The sequence below is a fragment of the Zonotrichia albicollis genome, chromosome 8 (genome assembly GCF_047830755.1).
Source record: "Zonotrichia albicollis isolate bZonAlb1 chromosome 8, bZonAlb1.hap1, whole genome shotgun sequence".
In the NCBI taxonomy this organism is placed as follows: domain Eukaryota; kingdom Metazoa; phylum Chordata; class Aves; order Passeriformes; family Passerellidae; genus Zonotrichia; species Zonotrichia albicollis.
The window spans coordinates 27,789,328-27,812,368 of NC_133826.1; the positions used below are offsets into that span (position 1 = coordinate 27,789,328).

The 23,041-nt window shown below is 53.5% G+C and overlaps 1 protein-coding gene across 4 annotated transcripts; it reads right to left on the minus strand.

Annotated features, from left to right (window-relative positions):
• Nucleotides 1–78: 78 nt before the first annotated feature.
• On the minus strand, nt 79–22,321 carry LOC102071242 (ADAMTS-like protein 2). 4 transcript variants are annotated; one of them, XM_074546377.1, is made up of 18 exons: nt 21,761–22,321; nt 15,520–15,662; nt 13,382–13,457; nt 12,764–12,866; nt 11,987–12,132; nt 11,655–11,778; nt 10,326–10,406; nt 9,840–10,015; nt 9,157–9,586; nt 8,077–8,485; nt 7,262–7,368; nt 6,959–7,085; nt 6,439–6,652; nt 5,737–5,892; nt 5,199–5,369; nt 3,442–3,618; nt 2,570–2,714; nt 79–2,454 (listed from the first exon to the last, which is right to left on the minus strand). In XM_074546377.1, the coding sequence occupies exons 1-18, from the start codon at nt 22,304–22,306 to the stop codon at nt 2,339–2,341; spliced, it is 3,447 nt and encodes a 1,148-aa protein (XP_074402478.1). In that variant the 5' UTR covers nt 22,307–22,321; the 3' UTR covers nt 79–2,338. The 4 variants fall into 4 exon arrangements, with proteins under 4 accessions (XP_074402478.1, XP_074402477.1, XP_074402479.1 ...); XM_074546376.1 differs by having other exon boundaries at nt 79–2,457; XM_074546378.1 differs by lacking the exon at nt 10,326–10,406 and having other exon boundaries at nt 79–2,457.
• Nucleotides 22,322–23,041: the final 720 nt, after the last annotated feature.

The following is a 23,041-nucleotide window of genomic DNA, read 5'->3' on the forward strand; positions in this document are numbered from 1 at the left end:
ACAGTTTTGGTCACCTTCAGCTTTCAAAGCCCCACCCTGACAGCTCCGACAGCCAGAGGAAGGTTGGCTTTAGGATGGATTTTGCTTTTGACAGCAACAGCAGAGCCCACTGGCTCATGCCTTCTTTGCAGGGCACTCCCACTGGAGAATGATGTTCAGGTGGTTGGGGTCCCCCTGCTTTTGCTTCTCGAAGAAGAGGGTGCAAGACCCGAATGTGTCTTGAACATGTTGTGAACGTGGGTTCACAGGCACTGCAGCTGGCAGTGACAGCCAGTGACTCTGCCTTTCTGCAAAAATGAATGTGGGAAAGTTTCTTCTTCCTCCATAAATCAAATTAGGTGAAAAATTACTAAAGGGACATCTCCATCATTCCCAGGCACTTCCATAGCAACCAGTGCAGGACTGCTCTGCTGAGCACTTCCCATTCACGGCAGGGAGGAGGGACGGGGACAGCAGTGATCCCTGCGGATGCTGTTGGAGGCAGTGACAGGAAACCCTTGCCATGCCTTTGCAATATAGGGTAGGACTGCTCAGAAACATGAGTGGTGGGATTTTATTTTCACCACTGCAATTTAGAAATGATCTCACTGCTCACAAAAGGATTTGGACTTGACCTCCCCACTCACACACAGAAAAAGTAGGTCTCAGCACAGAGGCACACAGTGCACCAGCCTCAAATATCCACTTTACCAGGCTGATGTACACATTGGACCTGTCCATGCCTTGGCAGTTCTCTGAAGAAAGCAGCCAAAACATCACAAAACATGGTGATGGTCCTTGTAACCAAACACCTTGCCCCAGCCTGCATTTTACACACACTTCTGAGCAAATGTTATGCACCATCTCCCCCACCTCCAGCCCAAAAAGACATTGCATTTCCATTATCTGGAGACTCTGTCTGGCTGCATTGCTTTCAGAGTCTCTGTCCATTCTCCAAATAGTGATAGCAGGTTTTAATGTCCTCTGACACTAAGGGCAGGCAGGAGGGAAGATGAAAGTTACCAGCAGCAAAGCTCTCTGGATCCCACTGGTCAATAGCCTGCAGCTCCTGCCTCCCATCTAGCCAGTGCTCCTCCCTGAAAACATGGTCTGTAACTGGAAGAAAATCTTGGCTAACTTGATAAATCCCATTCTTTGCCACTAGAGCATCTGCTCAGCTAGGTCTCATCGTGCTGGGAGCCAGGAGAAGTTAATGTGTCCCAGCATGGTCCCTGCCAGACAGCCCCGTGGTCTCTGGATGCCGTCCCCTTGGCGGGCACAGAGCACATGGACACGGCGGCTCCCGGCATCCAACTCTACCTCTTGGCACACAGAAAGGCTTTCCAGCACCATGGCAGTGCCATGACCTCCAGAGGGTGGGGGTAACACACTTCTGGGGGTCACCCTTGTGGTTGAAGGAAGGCCACTCCACTGTCATCTTCGTCACAAGCAAATTGAGCGTGACCTGTCACGGGCTAACAGGCGCCAAGGCTGGGGAGGCAGTTCCAGAGCAGCCAGATGGCCAAGATGAGGGTTGGCCTTGCAGCCAACACACACCCTGGGTCTGGCATGGCTACAGGGAAATGGGTGAGTCTGGCAGGGCTGAAAACACGGGGGATGCAGCTGAGAATTAGAGGGTTTGGGAGCTGGTGGAAGAACAGGATGGGGTAGGGGCAGGGATCCCAGGTTTTTTTCCACTTCAGATTCCTCCTGTTACTATTCTCTGTCTTTGTTGCTCAGCTATGGGTCCAAATTCAATGTCAGAAATAAATGAGGACTTTGAAATACAAACCAGAAGTGGTTTCTGTTCTTTTGGCAGGCAACACCAAAAGGGCTTTATCCAGTGCTGCCTGGAAGCTCTACTGGTGCAAGGGTTTTTCCTCCCCACCCTTCCTGCTCCTGCTCCTCTTGTGTGCCCTGCTCCTCCCTTAGCTCTGGCCTAGGCACATGCATCCCAAATCCACAGTTTTATAGTTTATCTCTTTATTGTGAGAATTTTTCGGTGTGTTTTGGCAGTTGCCCTTGTAGTAGGAAGCCTGCAGGGCAGAGCAGAGGGATGCTGCCGTCCCTGCCCTGCTGCAGGCTGGCCTTGGTGCCCTTGGACACGGTGACAGCAGGGACAGGCTCTCCCAACTCACTCCTCAGTAGCTTTCTAGGCACTGATGGTTTGTCTTGTGTAAAACCCTCTCGGTGGAGAGGGAACAGTGATGACTAAGTCATAAAAATCCTTCCTCGCTGAGCAGGCTGCTCTACAGGGACTGGCTCCACATCAGGCCAAGTGGGGTGGCTTCAGGTGGAAAGTCTGGCTTGAGGGGGCTGCTGCCCCTGGACTTGGAAGGAAAGTAGGGCCTGGCAGTGTTCAGGATGACTTGAGGCGACAGGACCAGCAGCAGGCCTTCCTGTAGTACCAGTGTGAGCACAGCTTCACCTTCAGCACCAGCACGCAGTTGGCCGTCGCTTTGTCTTCACAGGCATCTTCTGGGGAGCAGAAGCACACACAGAAGGGGTTACAAAGGAGATGTGCTTCCCCAGCACGGACATCAGGGACAAAGCCATGGGCTCCTCCACCTCCCTGCCCTCCCAGATGTACCTGGTGCCTCCGTGGGGCACGGCTGGAGTTGGCACATCTGCCTGGCCTCTGGCTTGGCCGCGGGGTCACAGCCCTGAGCCAGCGCCTCCCCCTGGTAGCACTTCACCTCCCGCAGGCGCACGCCAGCACCGCACGTCTTGCTGCACTGCCAGGGTCAAGAAACAGCAGAGAGAGCATGAGAGGCATTTTCTGGTTTTCCACAGCTCCCAAGTTCTTTGCCCTACTGAGGTCTCCCAATCTCTGCTTTGGATGCTGTTCTCGAGGAAGTTTGGGTCAGATGTCACACTGATCTCAAACTTACTCTCCCTTTTTCTTTTTGCTGGAGGAAAGCATCCCTGAGTTGGGGTTGGGGCAGAACAAGAGAGAGTTTGCTTTTTATCTCTTTGCTGCAGCTCAGAATTGAATGCAGCTCCATTTTTGTTTGGAGCATTGATGCTGTGAGAGAAAATGGAGAAAATGGCTGCTATAAGCTAGACACAGCTCCCCAGTCTTCCCATACCCTAAATGTTTACCAGTTACTATTAAGGGAAAGAGGGAAAGACAAAACATAGACTTCTGGAAGTAGAGGAGACATTATTATCCTGAATGCTTGGAGTGTGGTGGATGCTCTTCTTGAGGCAATAACCCCCATGCTGCAAGATTTTCTCCAGCCTGTGTGTGCCAGTCTCTCATCAAGCTGCCTGTTCTGCAGAAGAGCAGAACTTGGGGTCCCATCGAGACTTGACAGATCCATGGCAGAGCAGAACTTGGGGTCCCATCCAGACTAAGATCCTTGGCAGAGCAGGCCACCAGAGAGCCTCAGCACAGGTCCTGCTCCACCAACCAGGGCTCCGAGGACCCCCCTTCCCCTTCCCCACTACCCCCAGCCCTACCTGGGACCAGGAGGTGGTGAACCACGTTGAACACGGCCTCCTGAAGCAGACAGCTTGTTCCTCAGGCTTTGGAGAGGCCTCACAGCGTTTCTCAGGGTACTCCCTGTACAGCCCATTCTCCAGACCCACGCACAGCACCAGCCGGGTCTTCACCCCTCGCCCACAGCTGGCGTCACACTGCAAGGGAACAGAGCAGCCTGGTGACAAATGGTGCTCCAGCTTCAGGCAACAGGGCATTCTGCTCAGAAGGAAGGCTTAATGCCTGTGCTAACACCAGTCTGACAGAGGGAAGTGCTGCCCAGGCCACAGGAGCAGGGACAGATGCTGGTAATTAGTGTTCAGCTGAGCTCACCTTGGCTGGCCTCAAGAGCAGCTACCACAGGGCGCCTGGAGCAGAGCTAAGACTGCAAGAGGCTGTTCCTGTCTTATTTTATGTGTAGCTCTGCTCTGAAAATCCAGGTAGCAAATGCATGTAGCAACCTACATCTTGGAGTCCTGCCAAGCTTTCTGTGGGCCCAAGGGGACCCAAGTGGTGCAGTGCAGGTGATGTGCACAGACAAGCACTGCTGAACCCAGAGCTGTGCAGGCTGAGCTGGGAGGGCTCTCTCCCTCAGGCCACCACCAGGAAAAGCAGCAGGAGGCAGGATCTGCTCCCTGATGCCCATGCAGGCAGTTGCCAATTTGAGATTTCACTGCTTTGAGTCTTTTTTTCACCACAGCAGGGCCAGCACAACTTGCAGCTGCCCTTAGTCATCCTGAAAGCTCAGAGCTCATCAGTGGAGAAACACAGCAAAGAAGCTGGCATGAGCAAAGGTGGAGAGCTCAGCTGGTCTTCCAGGGCTCTGATGAGTTTCACAGCCAGGTCACAGCTGAAAATGGCACTTCAGGACTGTGTGTGACCCATAGGGAGGGCTACAGAACTGCCAGGTTTAACCAGCCTGTGCTTGTTACTGGTGCTGGAGGAGGCTCAGCTGAATGCAGTCAGCAGCTATAAAGGGAGCAAAGTGAGAAGAGAGGCTTAGCCATGATTGGAGGGAGGAGGGCTTGGCTGCTTCCCTTATTTCCTAGAAACCTTCTTCCTTAGTGCTATGTGGATCCCTGTTTTGCTCAAGATTTCAAAGAAAAAGCCCAAGCCTCACAACTGACTCAGTGTGTTTCATTGGATACTCTGGGATTTGGATCAGCATGTTTGGGGAAGCATGAAGTCTTTTGGCCCTGAGCAACAGAAAGAAAGTAAAAAGATGTGCAGAGACTGAGTGTTGAGGGGAACAGAGCACCTGGACCACGTTCACTGGAGTGTAATCCCTGAAGCAAGTACACTGTTATGGTCTGGATGTGAGTTCCAGCACAGGGATCTGCGCTGTGGTTCAGGTTTACCTCCAGCTACTACTTATCAGAGACTAAACCGGTTTTGTTTAGAATTTCTCTTTGCTGATGAGAAACTCGTGTCCTCGGGGTGAGTGAACACAGCTTTACTGAGCAGCCAGGTGGGAGCAGTTTCCTCAAGGTATTGCTGCCCTCCCGTGGAGCTCCTTGGGAAGGCAGCAAATGCCACGAACTTTGGGGTTTTTACGGGGTATGGCAGGGACAAGCTGGGATATTCACTGCTCCTTCCCTCTTTCACAAAGGAGCTGGGACAAGGATACAGATCCATGCCTGGAGGTACAGCCGTGCTCTGCCAAGGGAACCAAGCTCCCACCGCATCCTGTGGGATACGGGGTGGAAAGGAGCTCTGAGGACACAGAGCTTGGCTTTACCTGCTCCCACTCCTGCTCCAGCCAGTGTGCAGGGCAGTTCTTGTCTCCACACGGGTGGACAGCCAGGGGCTTGGTAGCCGGGTCACACTGCGAGCTGGAGATCACCTTGCCCTCCAGGTTGCGACACGCGATGAAGCGGCTCATGCGCCCCTCGCCACACGAACCTGAGCACTTGGAGAGCAAAAGGCATTTAGACACATCAGAAAGCAGGGAATTGGACAGGGCAGGATTGGGGGTGCCTGCAGAGTTGAGTCCAGCCCTGACACTGGGACTGTTGCACTGGATCCCAAGGGGCTTCAGATGTTCATTTAGTAAGACTCTTCCCTTCTCCAGGTACCATGAGCTTCCCAAATTATTAGAGCCCAGCTCACAGTTAACCAAAATACACAGCAAGGAGAGGCAAAACCAGAGGTTATTTTAGTTTCTGTAGCTTGGCCCTGCCCGAGGAGAGCCGACAGAGATGTGCAGCAGGTCTGCCCAGGCGCTCCCCGCCTGCAGCCCAGCGCTGGGTGCCAGGCCGCGGCCCGGCCGCACTCACCGGGCCCCAGTCGGAGGCGGTCCAGCGGCGGTCGCAGGGCGGGCCCGTGCACTCCCTCTCGCTGCTGGGCCTGCGGGACTCATCGCACAGCGGAGCTTCCACGGAGCAGCGCACCTCGCGTTTCATGGTCCCGGCCGCGCCGCACCGCGCCGAGCACTGCAAGGAACACAGAGAGTCAGCACGGAGCAAGGTGGGGAAGCGGCTGTGCCGCCTCCTGTTTTCCTCCTGCTGCTCTAGGAGGGAGGGGAAGGGCCCCAGGGACAGAAAAAAGTGTCTGCCTCTGTGTCCACCTCTACCTTTGCTGCTTATTTTTTTTGGGACTCAGAGCTCCCACACATCAATGGGCTGATGCCTAAACTGCTGTTTAAAGTCACTGGGCCACAACCAGAGCAGTCAGTCAAAGGGACTGCAGTGGACTTTTAGTTTTTTTGTATCTCCATGGTAGTTTCCCAATTGCCCCTCAGTTTGGATCCTCCAGAAGAGGAAGCTTCTTGCTGGCAGGGCTTTCACTTGGTCACTGTCCTGCTTTAGAAGTGACCTTAGAAAAAATGTTTTGCAATGGACTTTGTCTGCAAAGTCCAGCTACAGATAAAGGCATTCCTTGTGGAGAACCAGGGTGCAGTCAGCCAGGGGCTTCCTCAGCACCCAACACCTTCCAGCCCCCCCCAGCCCTGGCTGCTCAGCTCTGGGAGCAAAGCCTACCTCGGACCACTCAGAGAGCTCCCACTGGGGCCCACAGGCCTTGTTCTTGCAGGCTTTCCTCTCCATGGGCCTGGCCAGCCCCGCTGCCTCACACAGATCATCGTACACGGAGCTGTCGAAGCCCGGTGCCAGCATCTTCCAGCAGCGCACGGTGCGGTACTGGGAGCCCTCGCCGCAGGTCCGCGAGCACTCGCTCCACCGGCTGGTCTCCCACCTCCACGAGCAGAGGAAGCACAAAGGAACACCCAGGTAAGGGGGACCAGGGCCATGGGGTGGCAGAAACACAGGTTACACACCCAGGGCTCCCTCACACAGCAGCTGCTGCTGTGGCTTTGCTCATCACGTCTGAGTAAATGTGGTGCTGGCCTTTAACAGGGTCCCAAATTCTTCCCCTCTTTTTGCTTACAAGGGGATATGAGGTCTTGTTAGTTTAAGCAGACCTTTCAGCCCAGAAATGGCTGTAAGCCTTGATAAGAAAGTGATCCTTAGAAAGGTATCTCCCTGTGTCACTCCCACTCACCTAGGCTGGCAGTCTCTCCCTGTGCAAAATTCATGGGTGGGTTCTGGTCGGGTCAGGGCGTCACAGTAGGATTCATCCACTTCCACTCCATCGTAGCGCACACACATGGCATAGGAGGTGCTGATACCTGCTGGGCCAGCAACACCCTCAGCCGTGCTCCATCAGAGCCAAGAGCCTCCTCCCAGCAGCACTGAATACCTGGAGTGCTCACTGCATCTGAAACTCTCCCTGTCATATAAAGAAACACCAGGATTCTCTCCCTCAGCAGCCCAAAAGCACCTCACTTTATGAAGCCAAACCTACCTGAAGTGCAGGTGGAGCTGCAGGGGGCATAAGCTGAGACTTTCCAGCGATACATGTCAGCCAGGCTGATGTCATCGTGGCCCACAGGGCTCACATCAAACTCATTGCTGTGGAAAAAGGAGGTGGTGTGAGCTAAAAATGAAAAAAATTGCTGCAAACATGAAATATAGGGAAATTCCTCCTTGCTGTCTTTGAAGGTGGAAAGAAAGCCAGTGTTTCTGCTTTCCATTTCCCCCACCTTGGGCATGGCAAATCACTGATGAACAGAGAGTGCAAAGCCTTGATCCACCTTCTGAATTCAGCTAGCAAGGAGGAAGCATCATTCATAGTGAGTCTTTGCTATATCATGGCTTGCCAACCATGGGGTGCCCTCAGCCTCAGCTTGTACCTCACCTTGAGGCATGATTTGAGTTGGAAAGAGAAGCTCAAGCAAGGTTCCTCTCATATAATGTGGTGGGGAGAGTTCATATGTGCCTTGTCAGAAATATTTAAAAGCTGGTCCTCAGTCTCCTGACAGATGTTTACAGAAGCTTATGTGCCCAGAAAAATGGGACAGAAAGGGACATGATGGATATGTGGCATGCTGTAGATTCTTGGCTTTGTTTACAGCCACACCAGGTCCTTCAGCACCATTTAAATGGACCCTGAAATATATTCCAGGAGCTCTGTGTCAGGCCAGTTGTAACAATCAGTCTGGAGGAAGCACCTACAGCAGCTTCCGTGGATAGACACTGGTGAGTGGGGACATCAAGGACAGCAGGGGACTGGCTTGCCCTCCCTCCCCAGCCAACCATGCCCAGGAAATCAGGTGCCACCTTTCAGTGCCAGGGGCTCGCAGGGGCTCTGCCTGGCTGCTGTTGGCGGTGGGGCTGGCCCCGAGCAGAGGGCTCTGCGCAGATGCCATCGTGCTGGAGTTGGCTGCTTCCCCCTGGCTCCCAGCAAGCACCTCCACCTTCAGCTCCTCCAGCGAGTTCTTGCGAGCCAGGGCTCTGTGGAGGCCCTGTGGCCAGTGGGGCCAGAGTCTGGCCGTGGCGTTCCTGGGGGCCAGCCTGGCTGCCAGGGGCTGCAGCTCCCTGCAGAAGGCGGCGTTGTGGGGGTCTCGGTGGCAGAGGCGCCTGAAGAGACGGAGCCTGGAGGACGTCCCACGGCTCTTCTCCGACAGCTCGGGCCTCCTCATGCTGTAGGGCACAGCTGTGCTGATGGAGATTTGGTTGAACCTGAGAGCTGGAATTAAGATACAAGCTTTAACTATATGGGATGGCTTGTACTTTAGGCAAAAAACATTCAGTGTTCAGCCTAAAAATCAAAAGATTTCTACCAGGGAGCATCAGCAGGCTTTAATTACCTCAGCCAAGCCCTTACTCTGTCCACCCACTACTCTGGAGCCCCATTTAAGCTCCAGTCTGGGCCTTCGGTATTGGGCTGCACAGTGCTGCATGTGTTCTTATCCTGAATTGTTGTATGGCTCTCCTAGATCAGTCTCAGATTTGACTTGTCCAGTGATGATCACTGGACTGTTGCCAGGCCCTGCTGCTGTCACTGCCTACCTGCCAAGCTCAGGCCCCAAGTGAGTGCTCTGCCTAATCCACATTACAGGATCACAGAACCACAGAATGAACCAGATTGGAAAAGACCTTTGAGATCATCAAGTCCAACCTATGACCTAACACCTCCTCCCTGTGGCCTTCCTCTCTCAGCCTCCCCTTTCCTCACAGAGCTACTGGCCTTTGGCAGACCTGAGCTCCTCCTGCTCCCTGACAGTTTCCATCCCACTATTTACCATCCTTCCCTCCTGTTCACCCTGATGCTAAAGGCACCTCAGATTTCAAGAAGACCACTGCAGAATGTCTGCTTCCACTCAATACAACGGGGGAAGGACAAACAAAGCAACCAACCCAACTCTGTTTCTCCACCAACTGCTGCTGCTTCCTCCTCCTCTTCCTCTCCTGCTGTGTTTGCATGGTAGACCTGTCTGATCTGAAAGTCGTACTTCTCCTTCTCTTCACTTTGTTCCCAGCCCCAGTCCTGGGTCTGACTAGTGGAGTTGGTCTGGAAGAAGTGTGGGGGACCAAAGTCTAAATCTTCTTGCCCTTCCCTTAGAGGAAGCTGTTCACTGGTGTCTTCTGGTGACAGGGAGAGCCACGTGGCATTGAAGTCTGTCTGGGCAGCTCTGGAGTTGGCTGGAATGGGATGGCTCTGGCTGGTCCCTGGTAGGTGGTGGTAGAGAGGCCTGGCAAGAGCAGGGGCTGCAGTTCGGAGGGGCGGTGTCCGTGGCACTGTGTAGTCGTAAGTTATGTGAGGCATTTTCCCATTAAAGTTATAGTACTGGAGGAAATGGGGAAAGAAAACAAAACTGTTTTTATTTTAAGGATATGAATTTCCCAAAAGCCTTTTCTAGCCACATCTGTTTGGTGATGGTTGTTAAGAGAAGACAGCATCCTCATAAATCCAAAAAGAAAGCTCCCACCCACCTGCCTGGCTTCCTCAACCCACCTACACCCAGGTTTGGCTTGGGAACAAGGTTATACCCCTGTTATGTGAGGGAAGCAGGAAACCCTAAGGTTGGTTCCTCACATACCATGGCATTCAGAGACTGGTTGGTGGGCCCATGAGCTATGATGTACTCCAGCCCATCCGAGTTCAGGCTCGAGGGCCGCCGGTACTTGAAGACGGTGCCGGCCACCCTGAAGTTCTGAGGGTTGTCAATGGCAGAGTTGCCGTTGAAGAAGAAATGTCCAGATTCATCAGCAAGTGCTTCAAAGAGAGAGAAAACAGACAAATGGGACATTCTGCAGAGCTCTGGCACTAAGGAGAGCAAAGAGCCCATGAATGAGGAAAGCCCAGCAGAAACAGAACCCCAGGCCCTGCCCATAGCCAAATGGGTTCCAAATGTCTCTCCAGGCACTGGAGATGTGGTGGCCTTGGTTTTTGGAGAGATGAAGCACCCATGTAGCCGCCCTGGAGGAAATGCTCTCTCACAGCATAGGTGGGAGTGCAGACAGCCTCCTCCCAGCTCCCAGGCAGCTGAACTGGGGTCTCCACACCCATCAGCTCCTGTGCTCACCCAGGATGTTTTCTGTTTTCCTGCGCTCGATGATGAGGATGTCTGTGGCACCAGCAGGGATGTTGGTGATGAACACATAACCTGAGGAACAGAACAGAGCATGAGGAGACCCCCAGGGCAGAATAAAAAGGTCTGGGTGGGAAAAGCAGCTCATGGGACGAGTGTGTTTGTAGGGAGGCAGCACTGCCCTTCAGGAGCAGGGTGCCAAGGACCTAAATGCACATTGCACCAGTCTGTGAGCTCTCATCCCAGATTTCTGCAATCCCATTAACAGATCACCATTACAGATGTCAGTCTGAGCACTGCTGGGCTTGGATTCGGGAAGGAACTGCACAAGGAAACAGTCTGGCTTTGGGGGTGTGGATGCTTTCACACTCTTTCTGGCAAGAGCACAGAAAAAAAGCTTAGTAGTGATCAGGGCTGATGCTGAACAGAGGGTGGAAAAAGAGCATAGGTCCCCTCAGCTCCTGACTCCATGGAATTTGTCTCAGGAGTAACATAAAAATTGACCTTTAAAGGGAGAGGAAAAAAGAGGCTTTTAAAGTTGCATGGTTTGGCAGTTTGTCTTTCCCACTGGAAACGCAGGTCCTGTCTGTTCTGTAAGATATTATGAGGGCTGGAATGGGAGCCCAAAACTTTTCCCATACTGCTGCAAGGGGTAAGACCATTACCCCTGCCCTGGAAAGGGGCCTGAGTGCTTTTCTAGGCTGCTGTTTGCAGGGAGTGAGGCAAACTAGTGAAACAACATTAGTGTGAAATGTTGTTCCAAAACATCCTCAAACCACAGTTCATTAATTACTAATGAGCATACCACAGTCCATTCCTGCTGTGGTTGGAGGACAGGGCCACCAGGCTGCAGGGAACCTCAGCCCTATTTCAGAGGGGTCTGTCCCTCAGCTGTGCCAGCCACAGGGCTGGGGAAAGCAGGAGATTAAATGCAGGTTGAAAAAATGCTGTGACCCTCATCATAGCTTAGGTTTCAGATGAACACGTAGCACAAATAAAAGAAGATTCATTGATCTCTTCACATTATCTGAGGTGGGCGAGATGCCAAAATCAATAGGAACAAATAGATCCCCAGCTGCTTCCTATTCTAAACAGGTGAAGGGAAACCTTACCAGCCTAATATAGAGCACATCAAACCACTCTCCTCTGATGATTAAGTGAGAAGGACAAAACACAGGCGTTTAAGCAGGGCTGGTGGCACACGTCAACTCTTTCCACCAAGCAGCTGGGAAAGCTCCTACCCACGTTCAAGCCAGTCCCCCTCCATGCCAGCTGGTGGTGAGAAGCAGCAGGTGAAGTCTCCAGACTGGTAGCAGGGAGTACCTATCTGTGAGATTGCCTTTCGGAAGGTGCCCGAGACACGGTGGCAAGTGCTGCCGTCCCCTCCACACACCCTGCATCTGTCCATGGTCCGGGCCGAGTACAGGCTCCCATCGCACCCAACTGGCTGCAAAGCACAAAACAAGAGAGGGTTTCCTGGGCCAGCTTATCTCCACAGGGGCAGGGTCTTCCCCTGTGTGCTCTTCTGGGGGGTTGTAATGAATGAATCCAATGTGAGGCCTCTGTTTCAATTCCCCTCGGCTTTGTGCTGACCAGGAGGTCCAGCCATGCAAGTGAAATCCCAATTTCTCTACTGCTTCCTGCCAGGGCCTCACCTCACACTTCCCATTGATGCAGACCCCTTGGTAGGTCCTGTCCTTGCAGGAGGTCCCATCCTGTGCTCGGGCCATCAGCTGCCTCTCTCCACTGCGGGTGGTGCACTGCAGGTCACAGGGCTTGTTGGAGATGCTGGTGTAGTCATCTGCAGGGACAGAGGCACAGGGTCACCAGGCAGCTCAAGGGGGACCTTCCCCTTGTCCCTACTGATGGTTTGATGCCACCCTGGATGTTCCTGCCACTTGCAAGGACACCCCAAGGCCACGGATTTTACAGCAGCGAAGGGGTCACAGTGTGAGGCTGCACTGGGGACTGTGCCAAAGCAGAAATATTTCCTGCTGGCAAACCCTCTTCCTGCCATGCCCTTGTAGTGCCATCACTGTGCCCAACATGGGAATGTGCACCAGCAGATCCCAGGCCACACATAAATGCACATAAAAGAATAAAACCAGGGTTGTTAGAGGGGCACTGACTGTGTGGGCTGGTGGCCAGCTCTGCCCTGTTCACCTGAGCAGCTGCAGATGTTCCATGTCCCCTTGGCAGCTAATGGAAAAACAGGTGAGTCCAGAAACAGGGTAATATCTCAGGTGAACTCAGTCTGGGCCTCAAGGGCCAACTGGACACCCATGTGAAGTCACTGTGTGGGAAATGGATGAGCAACCTGTTCAGAGCAACCCAGAGCATCCATCCCTTGTCCCCTTGGACTTTTCTGTGCCCAAGAAGATCCTGTGGGTGTTTTCTAACCCTCACCCCTGGTGTGAAGTTATGAAACCCACCTGGATAGAGGGGCATCCAGTGGTAATAGTGCTTCCCAAAGGCTTTGGCATTGAAGCTGGAGCACTGCTGCTGCTTGAAGCTTGCTGTGTTGGCTGGGCAGGGCTATGGAGGGAATAAATGCAATCAAAAAGCTCCCTATCTATCTCACAGCCATTCTTGTGACAGCTGCTCCATCCTTGCAGGATGAAAATGCCCTGTCTGCCCTGGAAGGAAGTGGTGATGGGCTTGGAGGTCCCCTAAGAGAGGCAGAAAGGCCAGGCCTTCATTGCCAAGGGCCTCTCAAACAGCTGCATTTAACAGCCCTGCAAAAATTCCTCCCAGCAATGGGAAAAGCAGCAACAAGAAAAGCACACTGGAAAAACTTCATCCCTCCCCTCACCCAACAACAAATATGCTTTTACATCCTTTTGTCCCATCTCCCAGTCCCAAAGAACAGAGCCCATCTCCCACATCCTCAAAGACACACCATCCACCACCCCAGGAGAGGATCATATCCCTTCTCTCCATCCTGAGGGACCAATCCCATCCCCAGTGCTGGTGATTTTGCAGCCCCAAGTAGGACGCCCTGAGTCCCACACCCCCAGTAAGGACCAGGCAGGACTGGAAGTGGTTCCCACCTGCTGCTGGCACAGTTGGTAGTGCTTGGCTTGACCAACACACATGGTGCTGTTTGTTCCCTGGGGCATCTGGAGCCTGAAAAGCAGAAGTTTCCTGACATGAGCTGGAGGTCTGTGAATACCCAGGCACTGAGGATGACACAGGAGTCAGGCCTGACTTAAGTGGGAGGAACAAGGCAAGTGTTTCACCAGAACTTTCTGGATCTAGACTGGCCAACATCTCCTCTGAAACACATCTTCAGTGCTTTAAGGGGGGATGTGACTTTAGGCTGGGCTTGTTTTGGGGTAGGTTGAGCAGACAGGGAGCAATTGCAGTATTGGCACCCCTGTGTCCTTCAGCTCTGAGCTCCAGAAGGGCTGATGTGACCAAAAGACAATAGAACCTGATGGTCCATCCCTCCTATGGATGTGCCCAGGACTTGCAGTGACTAGGGGAGGTGATTTCAGAATCCAGTGTGCAGCAGGCAGAGAGTCTGTGCACAGAATCCACTAATCCACTGTGCAATAGCCAGGGGGACTGGCCACCCCAACAGATGATCAGAGAAGGCTTGGTACAGGTGATGAGCCAAAACCATAGGAATTTCTCAACACTGGAATCTTTCACTCTGGCCATTGTGAGCTCTCCAGGAGATACTGATGCAAAGACAGAAATAATTCTTGAAAGCTGTGCAGATATATGGAGAGTGGCTGAGAGCACAGGTTAAGGCAATGCTGTAATGATATGCAAAATAATTTAGGCAGTGTGTAAAGACCTGCAGCAGACAATGTGTAAATAGCATTGGGAACTGAGGCTACAAGAACACCACAAGCAGATTCAGGCTGGCCTGGCTGGAGGTCCAGCAGCTGTCCCTCCAAAGCAGTGCTTTACATGACACAGGCAGAGCCTGAATTTGCAGGATGACCTCAAAAGTGCTATGCCTTTCAGAAGCAGAGGCTTCCTGCAGATTCAGGCAGAAATTATTTCGTGGCCCTACCTGGCTCACACTTAAGCCATTCACCTTAAAGCTGCAAAAACCTTTGGGCTGGGATTTCTCTTTTTTTTTTTTTTTTAATTAAATTTGATCCCTGGACTAAAACACCACAGCAAGCCCTTCCCTCCCCAGCTGTGAAGTCAAGGATAGAGCTGGCATCACATGGAGAGAAAAATCTCTCATCTGGAGGCAGGCAAAGGGCAGAAGGGCTGCTCTGGCTGTAGGGGTGCAGGACAGCCCCAGGCTCCCTCGCTGTGCTGTTCCCCACTGCTTTCCCAGGGTGCTGGAGAGGAGCAGCAGCAGCAGAGACATCCAGAGGGAAGGTCCCACAGCACATCTGCACCTTCACCATGCTGCCAGCCAGCTCACCAAAAAGGAGTTTTTTGCTGCAGAGGAGGGAGGGCAGGCTGGGGGCCCTGGTCTGAGTTGCTCTGCTCAGGAGTGCATTCACGCAGAAGGGAAAGCTGGCTGTGCTGCAGGGTGCCTGCTCTCATTAACAGCCACAGCCTGGGCAGCAGGGCACAGAGCTGCCAGAGGACCAGCAGGAGGAGGGGGAGTTGGTGGCAAGGTAGCCTAGAGAGGAGAGCAGAAGTTCAGGTAGCTGCAGTTCCCCTGCTCTCCCCACTCCCACTGATCCCAGCACTGTTACAGCTGCAGGGGACAAATGCAGATGCTTCCAGGTGACAGCCAGATAAATGACAGAGGGGACAAATCTTGCCAGCTCTGCAGGGAATAAAGAGGGGAAATTGCTGAGATGTGGCTGAGCTGACTGCTGCCAGCAGTAAATCAAGTCCCCATAAGGTGTCTGGCAGTGTGTGCCCACAGCCTGAGCACAGGAACTGGCCACAGCAGCCATGGCAGTGAAGGTTTGTGAGGGAAAAGAGAAGAGGAACAGAGCCAGCCCATAATTCTGTCATCTTCAGGACTCCAAGAGAGGAGCAGCCCCTTGCTCCCCATCAGATAAGCCAAGCTGACTGGGTGCCATGGGCAGCCTGTCACCTGCCCACTGCAGCGTGCTCCTGCTGTCCCCACTGCCCACACACAGCAGCTGCCGTCCTTTCCCAGGGGCCACAGAGGAGGGAACGGCTGGCCCTGCAAGCCCAGGGGGTTCAGCCCCCCAGCACAGCTCTGGGGCACCCCACTGCCCTGGCCATGGCCCCAGCTCACCTCTGTGTGAGGCAGTGCCTCTCGCGGGACGCGACTCCCCCTCCGCAGGAGCGCGAGCACGTGGACCAGGAGCTCCACTCTCCCCACCACTTGGTGACCTCTTCATCCCAGCTGCCAGCTCCATCTGCTGCCTCACTGCTGTCCTGACAGAAACAGAGCATTGTTAGCTGGAGCACCTGGCACCCCTCACCACCAAAGGCAGCTGTGCTGTCACCTGGGCGCCCCCTGAGGAACCAGCAGTGGGACAAACTCAGGGTCTGAGCCCTGTGGGGCCACACCAGGATCTCAAAATTAAAACTTCCCTCCAGGACTGAGTCCTGCATGGGAAGCAGGATGCCTTGGGGTCTCATTGGATGGAGAAGAGCTGTAGGGCTGGACATGGGTGGCAGAAACAGCAGCTGCAGCCTGGCCCCACAGCATCACTCCCAGCACAGCTCACACCTGGCTCAGGAGAGAAGAGGAAGAGCTGCAGGTCTTGGCCATGCAGGGAAGCTGGGAGAACACAGGTGTCAATCCTCAGAGCTGCATTTCCATGAAGAACCTTCCCTTTGTGACTAAAGCAACTCAGATCCAGCTCCTCATCCTCCAGTAACTTTCGAGAGCTTCAGAAGCAGAGCCTCTCCCCACGAACCCCACTACGTTCAGAGGAGGAATGTTCCCTCTCCCAGCACACCTTGCTGGGTCTCAGCCTTTAAATTTGGCAGACCTGAGCTCCTCTGGCCCCAGCAGGGTCCTTGCAGTGGGCTGCTGTTGGCTGTGCCCCCACAATTCCCAGCAGGTAAGCAATTCCGTGGTTTAGTTGGGTTTTTTCCCGGCAGTATTTTCCTGTTTAGTGTCTGATGGTCTAAAAGCTCCCAGGGACTTTGGCAAACTTGCCTGTGCAAGAACTAAACTGCTGTTTGGTGAAACACAGCTGTGAGTAGTGTTGAGTGCAGCCCTGAGTTTAACACAGGACAGTGACTGGAAGGGATTCATCCAGCTAAAATGCCAAGTGTTTAAATATTAATGGACAAAAATTAATACTCAGTGTGTGTGAAGTGTGCTTTCTTAAAGCAAGGGCTCAGGGAAGTTGTATCAGTGCTGCTGTTAGCAAAACATGCTGGGTTTAGTTGGTTCTGCTGTAAACAACCCTCTGCAAAGCAGAACTGATGGACGGGAGAGAAAACTCTGCAGGGTTTGCTCATCTCCAAATGTGCTCTGCTCACTGCTTGGGCTGTCTCTTGGCTTTTATGCTCTTTCAGGGTGCAATAAAGCCAAAGTGCTCTTCTTTTTGTGGTGTAATTCCTGCCTGAGAACTTGTGTTTGCTCAGAGCCTGCCAGCAGAGCAGCCTCTGGGCAGAGGAGATGCAGCTGCTTTATGCAAATAGTTTTAAGTTGTAATTTAAATGGTTGAAATGTGCACAGTGCCTCTTTCTGATGGCCAACTGCTGCAGAAAAGCACTGTGTCACCTGATGCTTTGCTCTCTAGTGATTGCAATGGCTGATTTCAAAAACAAGATAACAAAACTCTTTGTTGTACTTCAGTGTTCTGGCTGGAGCTGACAGGGACCAAATGCTGTGGCCAGCAGCTGAGCTGCTCATTAGGAAAGTGAAATTAAAAGAAACAGACATGTTTTCAAAAATACCTTTTTCTGTTCTTCCAAACTATCATCTTAACCAATTTCCTATGAGAATTTTTGTCTCGCTGTGTATTATCAGACTGTAAATGGAAATTCTGACCATGCAGCTTCCACACTTAGGAAATCAACCAAAAGTCTCTCACTGTGAGGGATTTTCAGCTAAAATCTTCCCCTGACCACTCCTATGCTGCTTTGTGACACATATTTCAAGGCTGGGGTGGAAGAGCTCTTCACAGCTGTCGGGAAGGAGAATTCCAGTGATTTATCTCGTGGCTGAGTGGAGAGCTCAGCACAAAATTGATTCTCCCATAGCTGGAGGAAAAACCAAAGCTGGTGTCTCAGCCCTTCCATGAGGCACATGGGCTGCCTGGACAGCAGATAAAACCATGAGACTGAGAGAAGATAAAAGCAGGAGTAGCTGTAACCTACAAGGCAGTCCTGCCCTGAGAATGTTGTGATCCCAACAGGTGAGAAGGGGTAGGAGGAGAACAGGTGAAGTGAAATAATCTGCTCTGCTGATCTACCCCAGACACAAGGCAGGGTTTGTGTGTGTGGAATGGTGAGAAGCTGCAGGCTCCTTTCCAGGGTTCCTGCTCTTGGGGTGCTGTGCCTGGGTGCAAGGAGATCAGGGATGTGGGGGCACAGCTGAGGTTTGGGGGAGGTCAGCTTCCCTGCCTTTGTGAGCTGCTTTCTGTGAGAAATAGGATAGGACACATCTCTGCACTGCACCTCAGTGACAGGATGAAGATTTATTGGAAGATGCTGGTCAGGGAGATTTGTTCTTTTAATAGAAAGTGTTCTCCCATATCCATAATCCGTGCTCCTGCTTCCTCTCCGTGCTGGAGGAATCAATCACTTTTTAAGTAGATTGATTTGGCTCTCAGGTTTTCCATGACCAAGCTCCCTTGCCAGACCTTCCCTGGGAGCATTTATTTTCTTGTGTAAGCAAGGACAATGCTGAGCTGTCCCCTTGGCCATGTTCCTTATGGCTTGACTGCATCAGAGTCCTAGGCCTGGACTAGGAGTGGGAATTTCAGGTACTGGGACAGCTGGTTCCAATCTGTGCTGAATTTATTGTATTGTCAGAAATAAGTCTGCATTGACCACAGCACACAAATGGTTCTTGTTTTTAATTGAAGATATATGCATTTTCCAAAAGTCTAGATAATAAATTAAGGGCTGTGGGACAGACTCCAGATTAGATTAACTCCTAGCTTCAGTTTCCCAAGCCTCTCATTTGTACAGAATTCACTCATCCCAGGAGTGAATTCTGGACAAATGAACCCCCCTACCCACCTACTCCTCACAGAGGAAGAAATAAAAGGGGCTGAATTTTAAACTGTTTTGCACTGTCTTGGTTATGGGAGATGCTGGAGCTGTTCTAATTTGCACTCTGCTGCAGAATCATGGAAAAGGAGCAGGCTAGAAACACCAGAGGACAGGAGATGCACAGGGCTCTGCCTAAAGGAGACATGATTGCTTAGGTGATGGGAATTTCCATCCCTAGAACAGACAGACCATATTCCAGCTCAGCCAGGTGCTCCCCACAAGAATTCCCCCGAGGTTCCTGTGCTTTGGCACCTGGTGGTTGCAGAGCTGCAGCTTTTCCTCTCTGAGGCTGACCAAGGAATTCCTGTGCCTGCACACCTGAGCTGGAGGCCATGGCAGGGCTGCCCTGGGAACCCCAACCTGCAGGGAATTTTCCAGGATAAAATGCCTCTCTCCATTCTTGCCAGTGTCACAGGAACACCATTCTCCAAGCTACTGAAAGCTCTTTCTACCCAAGCCAAGGCCCAGCAGCTGCTTCCCCTCTCCCCCCTGCCAAACAAAGGCCGCCACAAGCAACAAATGCTCCAGCCCTGCACACAAGGGTGGGCCTGGCCTGACATCCTATCGGATTTCCAGGCGGCCTTTCTGAAGTTTAAAGGGATAAAATAAATTCTCCACTGCCTCTCTGTCATGCCCTGGATGAGCTCAGAGCTGCTCTGGCTTTCCCAGAGACCTGGGAATGGCTGCAATTACCAGTCCCCCGTGTTGCTTATTGTTGTGCCTAATCTTGAGATTCATTAGAGCCTGGAAAAAAAGCTGTCTGGGAAGAGAGACCACAAACATGCCTCCTTAATAGAGGAGCTGGGGGAAAAGCTCTCTCTGCAGCCTTGAGGGCTGGGCCACCACTGAAGGGCACAGTAGCTGTCGTAAAATGTTCTGCTCAGCCCTGTCTGAGCGTGTAGGACAACTCAAAACAGCAGCTGAAAATGAAATAAATTCTTCCCAGACCTTTTCTGGGGCTGTTAACTCTATGTCCTCTACCAGAAATTTCTACAATCCCTTTACTGAAGGGCTTCTCTCTACAGCAAACCACACCACTTAGTGAAATACTAAGTAGCTTCAGATGTCTGAATGCCTGGAATGAATGGCAGATCTGGGAATGAATGACCATGTTCAACACCCCTGGTTTGGGTTCCCCATCTCATTCTCTGACTAAAGCTGTGGTGATACACTCCACCAGAGCCCTGAGAAAAAAACAATAGCAGTTGCAATTATGTTGGGGTTTGTATAAAGCTATTTCTCAGCCTGTCATTGTTTTACACTATTTGTGTAGACTAAATAGTCTGTGTGAGAGATGCAATACTGGAAGCAGACACAAACCCAAATTTTCCCTAGAAAAGCTGAAATAAGGTATCTGAGGAGTTTTTCATGGGGGCAGGTATCTGAGGTAAAACAAGCAATGCAGAATAATTTTTAAGGGATCAGGAAGAACAGTAATCTGTGGGAAAATGGAAGCTTGTTAAGGATGTGGAATTGCAGCAGATAAGTAACAAAAATCTGGCCATGGAATGAGGCACAGATGAAAAGCAAATTAGAAAACCAGTGAACAGAAGTCAGTGGAGAAACTACCAAGTTCTGTTCATAATCCTGCCATGGCAGAAAGTTCACAGGCAAGTGCTGCACATCATTGCAGAACACTGGGTCCAAGTCAGGTCATTCCCTGCAAGCAGGACAACGCTGTTATCCTGGGGCAAGCTGCTAGAAAGGATGGAAAACTGGGCAGGGAGAGGAGGGAGTGAACATGAGAGACGTCTATCACCAGGTTCTGCAGAGGCATTGAATGGAGTTAGGAAGGAAGTTGGTTCGGAAGCTGCTTGCCCAAACTGTGGATTGATGTTTTCTGACGCTCTTTGTAAAATGTTTCATATGGACAAAGGGAGGGCAGGAGGAACCACAGGTTAGTTCCCCAGTGAGCATTTTGTGTGCTGCCTTGTAGTAGAGACCCACAACAATCAGTACCAGCCACCGGGACAATTCACAGCACATCATCTGTGATCAGAGTGCTCCGTGGGGAGCAAGGGAATCTTTGAAGATAGAGCTGGTGTGTGTTTATCCCGGGGAGCCCTCCTCCCACCTGGGGATGCCCTTGTGCAAACACAGCTGCTGGGGCAGGAGGGCACACGTGTTGATGGAGGAATTCCGTCCCGGTCGGTCCCGAATGAAGGATTTCACATCTGTTTAGCCTGACCTGGCTTGCTCTGCCTGAAGCTTCTGGCTTAGCCCTGCAGCTCAGGGTAAACAGAACAGGCAGCAGATGTGCAGGGAGGTAAAAACAAAGTGGGAGTGAGACGCTTGAGCGTCAAAATTAAGACAAACCCCAGAACAGGAGACACTGCTGCTCCTCAAACCTGAGTTATCCCCAGTAAATCTGCAGTGTCTGGTCTTCTCTGTGTCTGAAACAGCTCACGTGGGATTGCTTTATCCCAGCCGTGAGTCTGGGGGTGGGAAACACAACCCAAAACCCTCTTCCTTTAGCAGAGCAGAATTCCTTAGGCAGCAAAGAAATGCGGCCGGGTTCCCCTCGAGGAAGCGGGAGCGCCGAGGCACAATGCAGGCAGTGACCCGTGCAGGCAGGGGCAGAGCCGGCGCCCCGCGAAGCCGGCATTTCTGCCGGGAACGCGGATTTCACGGGAACGGGGCCGCTCACCCCGGCTGGGGCTCGGGAACGAGACGGGACAGGCACAAGGTCTCGGTGAAACAAGTGCCCCGGGAGGAGGGCCGGGCTGAGGGCTCCTTTGTGGAGCAGAGGAGAGATGAGGGCAGCGCGGGGCGCTGATGCCTGGACAGGCACCCCATGGTTAAAGCAGCTGCCTGAAGCCGTGCTGGGGGACACAGGGAAGGGGGAAATCTGTTTGTTTCCAGCCCTAAATTTGAGCCAGCCTTCTGCTGGGGACGAACGTGGAGGGATGGACGTGGTGGGCAGCTCCGGGCGAACCCCCAGGCAGGGAAAGGCGCCGCGCCCCCGTGGTCCCTCTGGTGATGCTGGGACCCCCTTGGTGCATCCTCACACCCCCATCAGCCTTTTGTTAGTGCCGGGCACGGCCAGCGGGCAAAGCCTGCTCCTCGGGGTCACCCTGGGGGACAGGCGACAAACCCCCTTTGCCTGTGCAAGGGAGGGAAGCGCGGGGATCCCGGGAACCTGAAACCCGCGGGGAAGGACGGGCGAGGGGCCGCGCGTGGGACCCCGCTCCGTCCGTGCCTGCCCCGCCGCGCTCCCCGAGGGGAGGGAGGGAAGGAAGGGAGGGAAGGAAGGCAGGAGGGAGGGAGGGCGCGGGGGGAGGCTCGGCGCTTACCTTATCGCCCAGGGGGGCGGCGGCGCGGAGCAGGAGCAGCAGGAGGAGGAGGAGGCGGCGGCGGCGGGGAGCGGCGGCCATGCCGCGCTGCTGCTGCCGCTGCCGCGGAGGAGGAGGCGGCTCGGCGGCCCCACCAGCGGCGGCTGCGGGCGCGGCGGGGCCCGCGGAGCGCGGCCCGGCATGGCTGGGGGAGTTAATGACTTTACAACCTGCCGGGTGGCGGGCGGCGACCCGCGGCGCGGCCGCTCGGCGGGGGAGGGATGGAGGGATGGGGATGGGATGGGGATGGGATGGGATGGGGGCCGGGCGCTCCTCGGGCCCCGCCGCGCCCCGCCTGCCCCTCGCACCGCCCTGCCGCTCCCTGCTCGGAGCTCTCTCGGGCTCCGTGCGATCCTTCCCGAGCCCCCGAGAGCTCCCTGCGGAGCCTCCCGCGCTGCCCCTCGCTCTCGGGCGGAGCGCTCCGCTCGTTTCCTCCCGCACAAATCTCCTTTGCTGCCCGATTCCTCCTTCCTGCCCTCTGGAGGCAAACTCTGCCTGCCAGGGCATGGAGCAGCGCTGGAGCAGCCTGAGCTCTGTGCTAGGACAGAGCACAGCATCCCCCAGGACACGGGGAGCTGCTCTTGCTGGGTGATGCTTGAATCCCTACAATGGTTTGGGTTGGAAGGGACTTTAAAGACCATCTTATTCCTCCCCTGCTCCAAGCCCTCTCCAACCTGGCCTTGGCCCTTCCAGGGATGGGGCAGCCACAGCTTCCCTGAGCAACCCGTCCCAGGGCCTCACCACCCTCACAGGGAAGAATTTCTTCCCAATATCCCATCTCACCCTGCCCTCTGACAGTTTCACCCCATTGCCCCTTGCCCTGTCACTCCATGCCCTGAACAAAACCTCCCTCTCCAGCTATTTTGGAGCCCCTTTAGGCACTGGAAGAGGCTCTCTGGTCTCTTGCCTTCTCCTTTCTGGGTTGCCGTGCTGGTGGTCAGAGGGCAGCTTTTGGCAGGATGATGCCAGTGACCGTGTGGCACAGCTCGGCCCCACCGGAGCTGCCCGCTGCGATCCGTGGCTGTGCAGAAATGGCATCAGGTGTCCCCGGCCCGGCTGCTGCCTGCCAGATGTGCTGTAATTAGTGCGGGGAGGCGATCGAGCCCTCAGCGCTCCCTCAGCGAGGGTTTCAGCCTCCCGGTGGAGGGAGGGAGGAGAGGGAAGGACAGGGATGTCAGCAGGGGCACTCCTGATCAAAGCTGTCTGCCGGCATAGAGGGGCGAGGGGAGGGGAGGAGGGCGC

Coding starts and splice junctions, on each gene's coding strand:
- LOC102071242 (XM_074546376.1), bottom strand. CDS start 22,306: ATGCCCTGGCAGGCAGAGTTTGCCTCCAGAGGGCAGGAAGGAGGAATC. Junction 12,133..12,763: donor CTGGATGCCCCTCTATCCAG/GTGGGTTTCATA, acceptor CTGTCCCTGCAG/ATGACTACACCAGCATCTCC. Junction 8,486..9,156: donor TGGTGGAGAAACAGAGTTGG/GTTGGTTGCTTT, acceptor TCTTAATTCCAG/CTCTCAGGTTCAACCAAATC.